At 40.6% G+C, this 17548-nt stretch overlaps 1 protein-coding gene across 4 annotated transcripts in view; it reads left to right on the top strand.

Annotated features, from left to right (window-relative positions):
• Positions 1-17548, top strand: part of dync2h1 (dynein cytoplasmic 2 heavy chain 1) — a 656363-nt gene that overhangs the window by 108303 nt on the left and 530512 nt on the right. For all 4 annotated transcript variants that reach the window (XM_067986146.1, XM_067986147.1, XM_067986148.1 and 1 more), the window contains exons 33-40: positions 1131-1336; positions 2819-3001; positions 4294-4476; positions 6956-7179; positions 13445-13554; positions 14171-14370; positions 15201-15465; positions 16510-16717. In XM_067986146.1, the coding sequence (XP_067842247.1) occupies positions 1131-1336; positions 2819-3001; positions 4294-4476; positions 6956-7179; positions 13445-13554; positions 14171-14370; positions 15201-15465; positions 16510-16717 (1579 nt within the window). The remainder of the gene's footprint in view (positions 1-1130; positions 1337-2818; positions 3002-4293; positions 4477-6955; positions 7180-13444; positions 13555-14170; positions 14371-15200; positions 15466-16509; positions 16718-17548) is intronic.

The following is a 17548-nucleotide window of genomic DNA, read 5'->3' as shown; positions in this document are numbered from 1 at the left end:
GTGTTGTTGGAGCTGCACTCATCCAGGCAAGTGGAGAGTATTCCATCACACTCCTGACTTGTGCCTTGTAGATGGATGGGTGCAACTGCAACAGACCTCAAGAAGTTCTACACCATCCAGGAGAGAGTAGTTCACTTGATTGGTGCCACTGCCACTGGACTTAATATCCACCAATGGTGAATTGTCACTGCAGTATGTTTGAACTGCAGCAACTCACCCAGTTTAATTCGACAGCACCTCCCTTCCCTGCAACCTCCTACCATCGAGAAGGATGAGCAGCAATGTCGTGGGAACATTATCTCCAAGTCATACATATATCAACATAGCTTCATCATTGCTGGGTTAATATTCTGGAATTCCCTACCTAAAATATTGTGGGAACGCTATCACCACAAGGACTGCAGCGGTTCAAGTAGATGGCCCACCTTCTCAAGGCAACTAGGAATGGGCATTAAATGCAGCCTTGCAAGAGTCGCCCACACCCTGAGAACAAATTAAAGACAAGAGAAGATGACCGTACCCTCTTCAGAGTTTTAACCTAAAAATGCACATTTCTGGGTAACGGATGATCCTGCTCCTGGACAATGCAGGCATGTATGTGGAAACTGCAATGGCAAATGTTCACCTACATTTTCCATCACCTAAATGACCCTTCACATCTAGTCTCTGGACCCTGACATAATTTGCAACTTTAATGCACAGTATTACAAGCAGCAGCTGAAGAGCTACTTGGAATGTGCTAAAGAAAATTGTTTAGCCGCACTGAGTGTAAAATGGGCTCTATTCTTCATTTTAAATTTGGCAGCAAGCTTGAATTTAATAATCCACTTTCCTTACCCTGATTAAAATTTTACAGCAACAGTTTTGTTCAAATTAACTGCGGCAGATTGTATTTGTAGTGACTTGACCTAATGTGCTCATTAAGAATGTTAACTTAACAAAGAACTGTAGAGGATTACAGTACAAATGGAGGCCACTTGGCCCAATGGGTCTGAGCTGGCTCTTTGCTGGAGCAATCTAAAACGAATCTCTATGCTTGTTATTTGGTTAACTTATATAAATTTTCACTTGGGAGGTAAACTTTTATTTTTGTCTCAAGCCCTGTTTTGTATGTTTGTATATGTTTTCAGAGACTACTGTTCTGGAGTTGAAGCTCAAAGCCCTAATTCTTGACATCATTCACAATATAGAAGTGGTTAAGCAATTGAATCAAGCGCAAATTTGCAACACTTTAGACTGGGCTTGGAAGAAACAACTTCGGTTCTACATGAAACCAGACAACAACTGTTACATTCAGATGGTGGATGCAGAGTTCCAATATACATATGAATACCAGGTGCTGCTTTATCATGCTACAACTAACTATGTTCATACTGCAATAAACTCTGTTTAGGACACTCTCTTTTATTTAAAAAAGAAAGGCATTTTATGTGGGTTTTTTTGCTGAAAGGCAGTCATAAACAACATTGGATAAATTTTGCGAGGCCCAACACCGTGGGGGTGCAGCAGTCGCAGGCACATTGCTTAAATGTTTTTTTTAAATATGCTGACTCTGTAGGAGGCCCTGCTGGAGGTGTGGTTCTTGCAAAGTTTACCCTTGTGTGCCAAAGCTATAATATGTTAACTGTGTAAAGAAACTCTTGCATATAATACGATTGCGAATTAAGGAGGATTTGTGTATGCATTCCCTCCATTTCCTCTCATTTTCAAGATCATTTACAAGATCTAAGTGGGTAATATAACAGTAATTTTAGCAACTCTGTTCTGAGACTAAGCCTTGACTGACCCATAGCAATTTTATACAGGTAAGACCTGTTGCACATGGACAGCCAGATTTGCTACAATTTTGCTCAGAGCCTTTGTTTGATGGCTTGACTTTTCTGAGGACCTGCTTAATTGTAGAAGGGTTTCTCCCTTCAGTTGTCTATCACAAATGCATATAATACTAAATTGAAAATGCTCACCTGTTAATGCCAGGATAACCAATTTAAATCTTTGTGGTATGATTTTCTTCATTTTAAATTCTTTAAAATTAATATTATTATTTTATCCAGTTTGTTTAGAACTTGTGTAGTAGCTGTTGTCTGGCTTTGGTAGTAAATTTGATTGGAAAATATTGATGGTAATTCATGAATACCTGACAGTAACAGGTTTATGAAAGATGCGTAGAAATATTCATTCAGCAGTATCTGCCTAGGATCTCAAATTGACCAGTTAATCGGTTTTTGTTGGAACTAGTTGCGATAAGATTGTTACTGAGGACACCAGGAGAGCTCCTACTCTTCTGCACATCCAGTGAACCACTGGAATAGTGTCTCACTTCAATGTGGTTTTGATAAACTGAGGCTGGGATAGAGCATAAATCCCTAGGTGAGGCTGTATTTAGTACATACATGGAAAATTATTTGCATTCAGCAGTACCTCCATCTCAATCCAAATGCCTTCATTTTATGAAGAGTTATGACACAAAACCCTAGCCTAGAAATTATTGATGGTGATAATAGCAGACAAACACTTAATATATTCAAATAATATTCCTTTATCTGCTATTTTAGTGTCCAAAGCAATTCATTTAAAATAAATGGGTTAACTTCTGCTTTAACGTATTAGACAAAAAGTGCTGTGTAAATGCATTAAGGCTTCATCTGCCAATAGTAATTTCTAGGTGACAAAGTTCTAAAAAGTAACATGTATAGTAATTATAGTAACATGGAAAAAAGATTATACCATATTGGAAAGGATATCCAGTGTGAAGAAACTATGTGATGAGAATATTTGTAATACGTTAGTTATATTGCTTTTTTAAATTCTCTAAAAGGGTAATGCTCCAAAGCTGGTTCATACTCCTCTAACAGACAAGTGCTACCTGACTCTCACTCAAGCCATGAAGATGGGGCTTGGAGGAAACCCATATGGACCAGCTGGTACTGGCAAGACAGAGTCTGTGAAAGCACTAGGTGGCCTGTTTGGTAGACAGGTCCTTGTATTTAACTGTGATGAGGTAATTATTTACAAGCTTTTTATTTTGTTCAGTTTGTATAATGCATTAAATACAAGTACATTATTGATTAGTATCTATTTTTGACACTAGATATACAGTTGCTGCTGGCTTGAAGAGGACCATAGCACCTTATGCAATTAAATATTCTAACCAAAATGTGATACTGATTTAAAATGGAAAGCTGTATTGTGCTACATGGTCTTTACTGCTTGGTCACATTTTAAATCAATATTTAATTCAAATAAATCTGAAAAGAAATGCCAAAAATACCTCCCCGTAGGAAATGGTTAATGAATATTTATGGTCTTCCTGTGGCTATTAATGAATGTGTATATTTTTCAAGAAGCCTAATAAATGTAGTAGAGCTGTTGATGTTGGGTGTGGCCATACAGATATTGTTTGTCCTCCAAGAGTTGTTTGATTGATAGCATATCCTGTAGGGAAGTACAAATATGAAGAAGGTCCTTTCCACTGTAGAGATTTTGGTTAGGTTGGGTGAGGCTGTGTGCCTGGCTCAAGAAGAGGAGGATTAATGTAAACCCCAGTGTTGCTGGGCTGGTGGGAAGAAAGAAGTTGGGCAAAAATGTGTGTTTGCATTTGATGAATAAGTGATTTCTTGCAGATCAGTTTTGTTGGACAGTGAGTTAGCATATGGTATCCCGGGGATCACCAACACCTCTTGTGGATATGTCAATTATGCAGGTTCCCAGGACTTCTACCAAGCTATTGATGCTGTTCTGGAGGATGTTTGGGCAGTCTTTAAGATTTCTGTGGCTAACAACCACTCCAAGTACTCTGGGAAAGAAGTCCAAAGGAATTGTTCCTGGTTCACTCTAAATGATTCTCTTTGGAGTGCCCCCCAGAGCATTTGGATCCAAAAAAGGTTCTGATATCAGTGCTACTTGGTGCCAAATGACTGGGCGTTAGTTGGACAGAACTGAGGTCAGGAGGCTGTCTAATAAAATAGATGAACAGAAATCCCTATGATAGGATGTTTGATTGAAGTTGAACATAGCTGGACCCTTGTGCTTTATGATGATCCGTCTTCCACCAGCATTACAGTTCAGAATGTCAAAAGGGCCATTATGCTAAGCTTTCAGAACTGGACTTCGGTAGATGCCGGCATATCTCCAGCCCCAAAAGTGTATAGTAACAGAGGTATTAAACTCTCTCTTACTAATAGTCCATCCCTGCTACATATGTATTAAATTTGTGTTTCAATATTTGAAGTCTCACGTGTTTCAAAACATGTGGTAAAAATGATCCTCATTCTCTTATTCTTATTCCCAAAGGGCATAGATGTGAAGTCCATGGGTCGAATTTTTGTTGGTTTGGTGAAATGTGGTGCGTGGGGCTGTTTTGATGAGTTTAATCGTTTAGAGGAAGCTGTGCTGTCTGCTGTTTCTATGCAAATTCAGGCTATCCAGGACGCTTTGAAAAATCACAGACGGTTCTGCGAGCTGATTGGGAAGCAGGTATGTTGTTTCTAATGTGTCAGCTTTTAATTTCGCAGAATAGATATACCTGACCAGTAGCTTTGATATATTTTGAAATATTTGATATTGTAATCTCTAGTAATATCAGTACAAGGGTTTTTGACAGTGCTAATAATCAAAATATTCTTTGTTTTACTTTGATATGATTATTGTTAAGCATTGCTCTTTTCACAATGGTATTTTCTGAAAGATTCCTTAGAAAACATAAATTGTGGAAAAAAATCCAATTTAATCATTTTTTTAAATAGCTGTCAAACATCAAACAATAGAAAATAAATGGTTCTTGTATTTATTTATTCATATAGTCAACTCCTCAAACAGCTACTATGAAGGAGTCAGTAGGAACTATATATTAAAAAAAAAGCGCTTACAAAACCTGAAATTCCAAACTGACATGTTTACTGCTGTTACGAGTATTCTGGTGTAAGTTAGTTTTTAAAAAAATAAATATAGTTAATGGAATATGCTGAGTCCTCAAATAAGCAAAATTTTTATTTCACTTGTTGATCATCTGCCATGAAAATGAGGGAAATACTAACTCACTGTCCCTTTAAGACTATTGACCTTTTCAGTAGTCACATGAGGACTTTTCTTCAGCATGTTCCATCAGCCATATTTATCTTGGCGGGGGTGGGGGGGGTGGGTAGGAGAATAGAACTATAATGTGTCTTTTCCGGCTAGCAGTTTATATAGGTCTTGATCTGGACTTGCCCCCTAGTTCTTTTGCTCCTGTCATTGATAGTAATTCTATAATTGTTAAACACACTAGTTGGAGCAGTGGGGATTTAGGATAAAACTTTGAAATACGTAAGAAATTGGCTGAAGGATAGGAAGCAGTAGGTACTTGTTAGGAGAGTTATGTAGGGTGCTGAGTGCTGTGCCCCAAGGATTAGAGTTGGGATGCCTACTGCTTCTGATTTACATTAATGACTTGGATTCGAATGCTAACAAGTCAAATTTGCCTCCATACTTCTTGTGTCACATCTGGAGAAAGAAAAGAGATGTTACAGTGGCTTGCTCAGGAGCAGAGTTCATGTGACTTTGAGCAGAAAGAGTTACACGAATATTTTGTAATGTAGTTTGCTGATGGGCTATGTGTAGAGCAATAGCATAATAAAGAAAAGCAGAATGTTATGACAACCTTGCTTCTGGCGCTTGCCCTTTGACTTCCCTGTTTGAAACTACCTGCTTCTGCAGGAACTCCAAAATGTCCTCATAGGAAGTGAAAGGCTAGAGGTTATGGGTGGTCTAAAGAATGTAAAAAGTGAGAATGACCTCTGGTGTCATGAGATGCAGTCAAATCCAGGTGTCAGCAGGCAGATCATAACAGGTGCATGAACCAAGTATTTGCATAGCATGTGAGGCTTTTGGTGGAATGCATGCATATTATGATGCAAGCTCTCTAGTGAAGGCTGAGGACCCTGTGCTACCTCCTGGGTATTGATGGTAAGCTGTTGAAAAATTTTAACAGTGAGGGAGTGAGATGTTTGCCACCTACAACCACACTTAGTACTTAATATGTAGCTGACCTGGTAAGTTCCTGCCCTGAGTTGTCATGCTTGGGGTCAGATAGTTGACCTTTTAAGCTGCTGCAGACTTTTAAAACCATTCCCTACCTCCAGATGGCTGGGGTCACAATCAGCGATGATAATACTGCCGGAAGCTTGGAATTAATATTTAAATGAAGCGGACCCTGGAAAATTCAATGGAATCGGCACTGGTTCAGTTGAGCTAGCGGAAGTCCTGGATGAAATCCCACTGAAGGGAAAATCTCTGCTTTAATGTTTTAAAAAGTATGGAGTCATAGTTGAGTAATATGGGGTTAAGAGCTATATACTATGATTTTGAAATGTTAATTAAGAACAGTTTTTTTGACAGAGTGCCACTATGCATTGCAGCACTTATAGGAAGCAGTATAGAGTGAGGTAACAGATTTGATGCCCCATTCTGCTTTATTTCTGATCCAAGATTGCCAGGGGGTACTGGATAAAGTCGGTTTTATCTCCTTGCAAGGGAAAGTAATTTCAGAAAGCAAAACCATTTCACACATAACAGCCAGTAGCCAAGGCACTGAAGATTTTACCGTATGTTTTAAAACCATGATTTGTTTTTGGATATAGTAAATAACAAATTGACATTACATAGCTAATATTGTGTGAAAAAAATGTCAACCTAGAGGGCAGGCGATTAACTTACTTATTCCTATAATGATGATGAATTACTAAATTAGACATTGCATTGGTATATTTTCCATCTACCATTGCCACCCACTATGCATCGCCTTACTTTGCTAAATACACTTGTACAGCATAATTAAAGTGCATAGTGATGTCTGCTGTTCTAATGCAGGAGTGGCTTGTAATTCAACAGGAGTTACATCACAATATGTAAAATAATTTTCCTTAATCTATTACTTTATAGTGCACAATTTTATAAATTGGCTTATTTGCAATTTTAGGTTGATCTCGATCCAAATTCTGGAATATTCATCACCATGAATCCTGCTGGAAAAGGTTACGGAGGACGACAAAAACTCCCTGATAACCTAAAACAACTTTTTCGGCCTGTTGCCATGTCTCGGCCTGATAATGAACTTATTGCTGAAGTGATTCTTTATTCAGAAGGATTTAAAGACGGCAACATGTTGGGAAGGAAATTAGTGGCCCTCTTTAATCTGTCCAAGTATGTATTAAAATAATGCTATTTTCCCTGTAATTGAAATAAGTTGTAATTGTAAATATTTAGGCCAAAGGTCTATCCAAGTCCATCCAGTAACACTGTCTTTGACATCAGTGAAGTAGAGTAGCATAAAAGATCAGTTCAATGCATCATATATAATAATGTCATTTTCTTACTGGTACACTAATTTTGTATGGTGTATAAATTTTATTGAAGGTAATTATTGATGTATCTGCGATACCCTACACATTTTTCTGTAATTTATTTTTCTTCCATGGTTTTCCAGCAACACCTCAACAAAAGGACAGACGGAGCCATGTTCTCAGATCTCTGCCAAACATATCCTATTGTCAAATGCTGGTAGGCACCATGGAGTAGCTTAGGGTAATTGTCCCTCCTTGTTTCCCGTTCTCCCTTTGGGGAAGAACCTTGCCTCTGCTTGGCACAGCTGAGGTTAGCATAGGGTTTGGGAAATCATAGTTATGAACCTGCATCTTCTTATTCATAAAGCAGCTTAGAGGAGGCCCTGTTTTCATCTGAGCATTTTATTTCATGCAGTGTTAGAAATGTTAGTCAAGATCAGGATGGGGGGGGCGCAATGGACGTATTCAAGAGGACATTGGAGGAGGAAGACAATGACCTTCCACTGCAGCGACGTGGTGCTGTGTTGGGATCTGCAAGTGCATAAGACAGAGGTGCACAACAAAGGTCTGGAGAATAGTAGAGAGGGGAGCTGAGTGGAGAACAGCAGAGATGGGAGCAACAGAGGGGCCGAGGTCACAGGAGGAACCACCCATGTGAGAAGCTCTGCAGGCAGAGGCTGAGCTTCCTGGACCTATCTGAAGATCAGTGCCTACGCAGGCTTAAATTGAGCCAGCAGGTGGCCGCAGATATCTGCAGCCTCCTTGAAGAAGAGTTGCTCCCGGCTGGACTTGGTGACCACACGTTGCCTGTAGCTGTAAAAGTCAACACTGCCCTCAATTTCTTTGCCACTGGCTCCTTCCAGTGCGCCACTGGAGACATCTTCAGGGTCGCTCAGTCGGCTCACATAAATGTATAAGGCAGGTGATGGATGGGTTGTTTGCCAGGGCGTCCACTTATGTCAACTTCTCCTGCGATGACAATAGCCAGAATGAGCTGGCAGTCGGTTTTGCCTCTCTGGCTGACTTCCCACAGGTGCGGGGTGCAATTGATCGCACACATGTGGAAATCCAAGTACCACCACATGAACCAGGAGTTTTCATCAATCGCCAGGGGTTTCACTCCATCAATGCACAGCTGGTGTGCAACTATAAGAAGAGATTCATGCAGGTGTGCGCCAGATTCTCTGGCAGCTGTCATGATGCCTTTATACTGTGGCAGTCCAACATTCCAGAGCTCTTCCAATCAGGAGATGGACTTAAGGGCCAGCTCATTGGAGACAACGGATATCCCCTTCAAACTTGGCGAATGACACCTGTGAGGAACCCACCAATGTGGCGCAAAAGTGCTACAACCAGAGCCACATGACCAACATTGAGCAAGCCATCAGAATGTTGAAGATGCACTTCAGATGTCTGGATAGTTCTGGAGGCGCCTTTCAGTACTCGCCAGCGAGGGTGTCGAGAATCATAGTGGTGTGCTGCGTCCTGCACAACGAAGCGCAGCAGAGAGGATTAGAGGTGGAGGACGGCACTCGTCAATCATCCTCTGATGACAACAACTTTGAAGAACAGGAGGAAGATGAGCAATATGAAGATGGGGCACCCATCGCCAGACCAGCCGCTTACATGGCTGCCAAGGATGCCCTTATATCTCGCAGGTTCTCTTAGTCAGAATGGGAAAAAGAAACATGGAAACACTCCGGCCTGCTCCCACCACCATCACCAATTCCCCCCCAACTCCCACCTTGCACAAAACAGTACTTCAACCACACATACACCCATTGCACATCTGCCCAATGGGTATGGTCATGTATTGGCATTTATCGTGAAGCCAATGAAAAGGCGAGTTGGCACTCGGGAAGTGATAATGGGCAAGACGAAGAAGTGGGGCTAATCAATAAATTTTAAGTGCTAATATAAAAAAAAGACTTCAAAACATAACATTTCTTCAAACACCCATGTGCATACTCTTGATGAATTGCAATTGCTTGAACTTACACTTCCTACAGCTTTTACATGCATCCCCTTCAGCAGAGGTAGAGGCAGGCTGCTCAGATCTCTGCTCTGACTGCTGAGATGCTTTTGGCCTATGACCTCTGGGTTCAGGAGCCTGTGAGTGCCCAGCCAAAGAGTGCTCCACCTACACTTGTGTAGGGGCAGACTTGGTCATTGGGAGAGGAGGCAGCATGTCAGGTACTGGTTTTGGAGGGACAACGGGTGAGACGTGGGAGCACTTTGAGTGGAGTTCCCACTCCCAAATCCCCTTTCGCCATCATCCTCTCCTGGGCCAGCGCCACATTACTGCTACCACTCTGCTGGAGGGCAGCTTGGTGCAGATTAGTGATGCGTTGTAAGGCCACGGATAAGGTATCTGCCATCCTGTTTAAGGCGGCAGACATGCTGGCTTCCAAAGTCTGCACGGCTCTGATCATGGTCTGCATAGGCTCATTTGAGAGCTGTGCTTGAAGCTCCATGGAGGCGGCCACTCTCTCCATAGCAGACATTCTCGCAATTACCTGCAAAATCAATTCACTAATGTTGGAATTGGACTCCACCATCCTCTCCGCTATTGTGGAGAGTGCGTGCAGCACGTTTTCCAGTACCTCGCAAATTTGCAACTGTACCTCAATCATTCTCATTCTCAACGATGGCCCCCGGGGTTCAGCATCTGTGTCCAGCTGAGCAGAGCTTGGAGAGGATTGCGCCCTCTGACGCGGACTGTCCACAGCTGCCCCAGCCACCAGTGTCTGCTTGTGCTCACTTGTGGTTGGGAATCACCAGGCGAAATCCAACTAACTGTCTAACAGGACCCACTGAAGTGCTAGTATTTGCGCTGGTGCATGGCGATACTTTCTATGACGGTGCACCCTCAGAAGGAATGAGCTCTTCTGAGGAATCATCATGAATCTCCGTAGATTGTTCTTGTACACATGAAGGCTCTGGAAGACAAAAGAAAGCGATATGAATTAGTCATGACAAAGTAACGATCTTGCCAATCACCATATTCAGTCTTCTAATAGTTTAGTCCGTCATTGATGCAATAAAGTCATCGTGTGTGAAAGATGTTTAAATTCTGTCACCAGGCATCTGAGAGTTCCAAGTCTCTTCATCTCCGATTGAGAGGGAGGCAGATGTGCCACTAATCTCCATGACATCCTCCTCTACATCTGTGAGCTGGACTATTTGTGGAGGGCCACCTCCAGTTCTCTCTCTCTCCCTTGCGTTTTGCGCTCTCTTCTGCATGGGGCGAAGGAACAGAACTGTGAGTGACTGAAGATCACATATTCACCCGATGGATGCAATGCATTGGGTGAGGGTGACTATCAGACAGATGCATCACATTGCATAAGGATTGGGGTGAGTGTCATTGGTGGATGGATACATGGGGAGGTGAGGAAGTACAAAGAAAGTGAAGGATGGGTGCTGCTGAAACATAAGTGGGTGTGAGGAGTGATGTGATGGAGTACGCTTGGTAAGACAGAGTGATAGGGGAGTGTTGTACACCACAAGATTTAGGTGAATCAGCAACTGCACTCACTTTTCCTGACCTGGTTAGGTCATTAAAGCGGTTCCTGCACTGTATCCAAGACCGGGGCACCGTACTCCTGCTGCTCACCCCTCAGCCACGCCTTCTTGTTAGCAGAACCAGGTTTCTTCCTCCCATTGCTGGGGTAAATTATTTCTCTCCTGGCCCTCACTGCACCCAGCAGTGCTTCATGGGAAGCATCTGTGAAGCTGGGTGCTGGTCGTGGTCTCTGTGAATCCACGGCTTCTCTTCCTCCTTCCTCTTCCAAAATCCATTTGTTCATTGGCCCTTTAAATAGTGGACTTCAGATCCCGTCATTATATAGAATGTAAAGCACAGAAACAGGCCATTCCGCCCAACAGGTCCATGCCGGTGTTTATGCTCCACACACAGGTGCGCGTAACGTCCGCTACGCAGCTTGGATACGCGAAACCTGGAAGAAAAGGTTTATTGCTTCAATTAAGTTGTGACTGCAGATTCTGACCCGTTCACTTCTGGGTTTCGTGTCTGAAAATCCCCCTCCCTCCCCACGTTCTCTTCCTGGCTCCATGTTAAAGTCCAAGCCCATGGCTGTAGAGAGGCTACGGGAGGTGAAGTGGCTAGGAGAATATGGGTAGAAGAGTTTATATGGAGGGAAGTTTGGAGCGGACAGGAGGGCAGTAAATTCAGAGGAGAGAGGGCAAGGGGAGCTGAGATGGAGGTTGAATGAGGAGTCATATGATCACTCTCTTCCTCTCACTCCTGCTGTATCGCTCTCTTTCACTCTCTCATATGAGAGAGAGAAAGACAGAGAAAAATAAGGAGTATGGTTAACCGTGAAGAGGACTGTATACAACTTTTTAGGAGAGAAAGAAAGGGAGAGAATGAATGTGAAGGAGAAAAATGACATGAGTGAGAGAAACAGAAAAGGAATGAATCAAACTAAAAATTAATGAACTAGAAGGACAGGGGAATAGAAATAACCAGAAGAGAAAGAGCGAAAGAAGTAAGTGGAAGGGAAGGTGAACAAGGGAAGGAGGGAGAGGGAAGGGGAGGAGGACAGAACGCGAAGGGGATTGAGAAAGAACGGAAGGAAAAAGGGAAGAGAAGAGGTAGAATAATGAGAGAAGATGGGGAAGGAGTGGAAATGGGGAACAGCAAAAGGGAGAGAGAAGGGGAAAAGGTGGGAGGGAGATATTGGAAGGAAAGTAAGTGAGTGAAGGTAAGAATAAGACAAGGAGGGAGGAGGGAAAGAAGGATGAGAAGGGGATGAGGGAAAAAGAAGGTAAGAAGGCCAGCAAGAGAGTGACCCAGAGCCTAGGAGTATAGAGACTGAAGCATTAACCCTACCTTCCTCTCTCCATAGATGTTGCCTGACCTGCTGAATGTTCCCAGCATTTTCTGTTTTTATTTCAGAGTTCCAGCATCTGCAGTATTTTGCTTTTGCTTTTTTGTAGAAGATGGTTGGTTCAAGCCCCATTCCAGGATTTGCACACAATCAATCTTGACACTTCAGTGGCAATACTGCGGGAGGGACGAATTGTTGTAAAGCAAAATCTTTTGGATGAGATATTAATTTGCTGATATGTCCATTTGCTTTTCCAGGACACTATTTGAAAAGCAAGGAGTTTCCTTATGTCCTGGCCATCATTTTTCCCTTAACCAACACCACCCAAAAAAAACAGATTAACTGGTTATGCATTTTATTTTGCTGACCCATAACCTAGCTACGTGCAAATTGGTTAATGCATAACAACAGTGACTACACTTCTAAAGTAATTAATTAATTGTGAACGTTTGGGATGCCTGGCAAATTCTTTTGTTTTTTTTTCTTTTTTCATTGTTCTTTGTATCTTTGTCCCATTTTTCTTTCTTTTTTCTCTTTTTTTCTTTCTCTCTTTTTCTTTCTTTTTCTTTCTCTCACTCTCCTAGTCTCTCTTTCTCTCCTTTTACTTGGCACTACAGATATTTTCTTGTTTTAAGTTTCTATATAATTGGCAGCTTTACTTGATTTGGAATAAAAATTTTGAATTTTCTTCGTTCTTGGTCAAACTTCTCTGGGGTAGGTCTTAGGGAAAATATTCCCAGTTTTATTGACAGTCAAGAAAAACACTAAAAACTCTGGGGGAAGAGGACAAAGAAAGCTATTGTTAAGAGAAGCTATCGCAGGCCATTATTTAACGGAGGATTGCATCTTTATTATTTCCTAAATCTGGGGAGGAATAATTATGTTATGTGAACTATTGTAATTTGCTGCATCATTTAATTACGACTGCTTATCTGTTAATTAAGCATCCCTTTATAGCTTGTCAATGTCTCATGGAATATTCTACAGCTTTCCAAAGTCTGGGAGATTGAGGGGGTTTGCGTTATATCCGGTAAGCTAAATATAGTAACAAGGGTTTCTCTTCAATCCTTTGGTTCTCTATAATACAAGATATTGGGCATATAAAGGTGCACTGCATTTCATTGGGAATAAGACTCACTTACAGGAGCGGTTTTTGATGCTGAGCCCAAGAAAAATATATTACTAAAAGCCCCAAAATATAATTCCATACTAAGTAGTGTAATTTACTAAATTAAGTTGTTTATTTGAGTTTTGTTTATGGTGTAATTTCAGAGAGCTTCTGACACCACAGCAGCACTATGACTGGGGTCTGAGAGCACTGAAGACAGTCCTCAAGGGATGTGGAAATCTGCTTCAACAGCTAAAGAAAAGCAAAAGAAAAAGTAAGGCATTCAGTAGTTTTTAACAAAACCTATACTAACATCTGCAAGTGTAGGAAGTTTTGTTATTGGCCGACAGCTTGATTTTCATGTATAAACTGCTGTGTTTGAAGAAAACTGTTTTCTGTTAATTTAAAAGCGTTGCATACAGTGATCAATAAAAAGAAAGAAGTGCAAATGCTGGAAATGTGAAACAAAAATAATGATGGTAATAAATAGCAGGTTTGTTAGTACCTGTAGAGAGAAAAGGTGAGTTAAAATGAGATTAAGTAGAACTGATCAGCTCTGTTTTTGTTTACGTACAGTGATGTTTGAAAATCCTTTAATCTAGCTATATATGTGCACTTGAAAGTGAGTATAAAATACTCCCATCAGTGCCTCTGTTCCATAAAACTATAATTCTGAATGATGATATATTAATGGAAATTACAGGATGCTCAAGATGTTTTTGGAATTAGTTCCCTCATTTGAATGCAATTCTAAAGAAGAATCGAAAAAAGTAAATGTTAATGTTTTACCAACTCACGCATTTAGTACTAGAATCTTACAAACCATCGACTTTGTGAAAATGCATATTTGGAATATATACAATTTATTCTCCCATTTCTTTGTTTTACAGTCGATGAGAGTCATATTGTGGTGCAGGCTCTGCGTCTTAACACTATGTCAAAACTGACATTTTCTGACTGTACACGGTTTGATGCTTTGGTGAGAGACATTTTCCCTGGTGTTAATTTTAAAGATGTTGAATATGTGGAGCTGGCCGCAGCTCTCCATGAGGCGTTTGAGGAAGTAAACCTCGAAATTATACCCAACCAGGTAAATATAAAGGCAGATAAAATGACCGCAACAGTTATTTGCAATTATTTGAACATTTCTGACCCGTATTATTCAGTCATAACTGTCATGGTGGAATATAAGTGCTCAAACAAAGCTGTGGGATAAATAGGACAAATTTGCATAGCAAATGACAAAAAACAGTTTGAATCAGGACTTGATCAAATCAACAATTCACCAGATCACTTGTATAGTACCACCAATGCATGTTAATCATGGGAATATTTTACTTAATTCACATTCCAATTAACTATTAGCATGGCTTTGAATTACACATTTGTTATGATACTTTCTTGAAATTCTCAAAGCTGCATGCTTAATTTAGTGCTGATGAATATATTAGACTGAACAAGTGATTGTTTAAAAGTGAATAATTGGTTATATGTTCATATTTAAAAAGGCTGATTTCAATACCACTGAGATGCTGAATGAATTGTTTCTTCTGACTGAAATTATTTTTGGAGTTTTAATATTGCATTTTTTCCTGATATCAATATGTGAATTATACACCCCTGATCTAACTTGGAGATACAATTCTTATTATTCTAAGCACAAGTTGCTTGAATGAAGGCAATTATACTTGGCATTGAAACTTAATTGATGGGTCAATTTTCCTGTTAAATCAGGCAATAGCTAGCTCTGGGAAATCTGTTCTTATCCATTTGATAGAATCAGAGTACTCTGAACAAAACTAATGAAGCATTCTGTTGTTTTCCAGGATTAAGAAGCTGTTGACAATCTCATGTACTTGGAGATCAAATTAGATTATTTATACTTTGCTAAAATTAGTAAAACTGTTGCAATTTTTCTAGATAAAGAAGGCTTTGGAACTTTTCGAACAGTTGCGTCAGAGGATGGGAGTAGTTATTGTGGGTCCAAGTGGTGCAGGAAAATCAATACTATGGCGAATGTTGCGGGCAGCTCTAAGTAAATTAGGCAAGATGGTGAAGCAGTACACAATGAATCCCAAAGCCATGCCACGTCAGCAGCTCCTGGGTCACATTGACATGGATACCCGAGAATGGTCTGATGGTGTGTTAACTAACAGTGCTCGTCAGGTTGTTCGAGAGCCACAGGGTAAGTAGTCATGATGCAACTAATATATAATTATTAATTGGCTGAGGGAAGAAGGACTAACATTTTTTACAAATTTAAAATAAAACCAAAAATAAACTATTAAGCCCACATACAAAATAAAAAGAACAATGTAGACAAAAGTTGAGGTTGCATTGCTCCAGTCATTATTGTTTAATAATATTCTGCGAAATAATTGTTTGATATAAAAATTAGAATGCAAATGTTTTTGGTTTGAGATATTTAGATAGATTTCTTAAATGTTTAATGCTGCAAACTCCGTAGCCTGTCAATGACTGTTGCATTGTATTACATTTTGAGGAAGTTGAGGGGGGGGGTGGCGGTGGGTGGCAAATCTGTCCCTAAAGTTCTGTTTTCAAGAAAACAAATTGCTATGAGAAAGGCTCTTTCAAAATGTTTTTATTATGACTCTATTTAAGTGGTTTTGGTTAATGGTCATCTATTATGTTTAATACTGATAACAAAGTTATAACAAAGTTGTATATTCTTGTTTATAAACTTAAAAAAGTTATCTTTATTGTCCGGTGTAAAAAATCTCTTCCTCGGCCCCCCCGGCATCCCTCCCCGCACCCTCCCCAAATCTTCTCCCCATCTCATGATCCCTCCCTCACTCTGATCCTCGGCTGCAGCCTGATGCAGCAGGCCTTTCTGCCCGACAGTCTTCTGTATCAGGCTGGCTGCCGGCACAAATCCTCATTGCGACTGTGACCCACCCACTTATCTTCCGGGTTTCGCACCCGGAAATCTCCCCCCTGCCCCAATCCCTTCCAGGCTGGAATTTAAAGTTTACCCAATTGTCTCTTCACAGTATGTTTTGAATAACATCTTTATAAACTGGAAATCCAGAAAAAGGGATAATAATGCTAAATTGGAGCGATCTCTGGCACCATTCCTGGATATTATAAATTCACAGTCAATTAAAATATTAAAGACCAATCCTTCTTATAATAACATCTTTTAGACTTCATTACAAGCTCTTAAAAACCTAACCCATCACTGAAGATTATATTCTGTGCTTCTCTTTAGAGGTCCACTCCTGGATTATCTGTGATGGGGACATTGATCCTGAGTGGATTGAGTCCTTAAACTCAGTATTGGATGATAATCGGCTGCTCACCATGCCAAGTGGAGAAAGGATCCAGTTTGGACCAAATGTTAACTTTGTGTTTGAAACTCATGATCTCAGCTGTGCTTCTCCTGCTACAATATCCAGAATGGGCATGATCTTCCTGAGGTGAGAATGCTTACAGTTCTTACCAATTCATATTGGTCTGTTTTCTCTCTTGTAAGCTAGAATATAAGCTATTGCAAATGCTATCACCAGTGTCCAGATAAATTGCCTGCAATATTTCTTGAACATCTTGTACGTTAAAGTTACTTCAGTTGATATTCATATAACCAGCAATTTGAAGGAAAGAGAAGAACTTGCATTTATATAGCATCTTTCACGACCTCAGGATGCCTCAAAGTGCATAACATCCAATGAAATACTTTTGAAATGTAGTCACTGTTGTAATGTAGAAAACGCTGGGGCCAATTTGCACACAGCAATGTCCCACAAACAGTAATGAGCCAATGACCAGATAATCTGCTTTAGTGGTGTTGGTTGAGGGGTAAATATTGGCCAGGACAGCAGGGAGAACTCTCCTGCTCTTCTTCCAATAGTGTCATGGGATCTTTCACGTCCATTTGAGAAACCACACAGGGCCTCGGTTTAAGGCCACATCTGAAAGACAGCACCGCTGACCATGCAGCACTCCCTCAGTATTGCACTGATTATGTGCTCAAGTCTCTGGAGTGGGATGTGAACTCGCAATCTTCTGATTCAGATGAGAATGCTGCCACTGAGCCAAAGCTGACACCTTTTGGAAATTATTTAATTAAAATGCCTTTCTTTTATTACCATTTTCTGTCTTTTACCACCAGTACACTCTAAGTATGGACTGACTGGCTCACTTCTGTAAAGTTAAGAAATTAAGATGGATTGCATTTAAATGTGTGGTGTTAACAGCTTGCTAAAGTCAACATCTTGAATCTCTGTCTCCTACTCTTTTGAAGAGTTAAA

Source organism: Heptranchias perlo, chromosome 6 (assembly GCF_035084215.1).
Source record: "Heptranchias perlo isolate sHepPer1 chromosome 6, sHepPer1.hap1, whole genome shotgun sequence".
Classification (NCBI taxonomy): domain Eukaryota; kingdom Metazoa; phylum Chordata; class Chondrichthyes; order Hexanchiformes; family Hexanchidae; genus Heptranchias; species Heptranchias perlo.
Note: the sequence above shows the minus strand (reverse complement) of the source record. Positions and strands in the feature narration are given on the sequence as shown.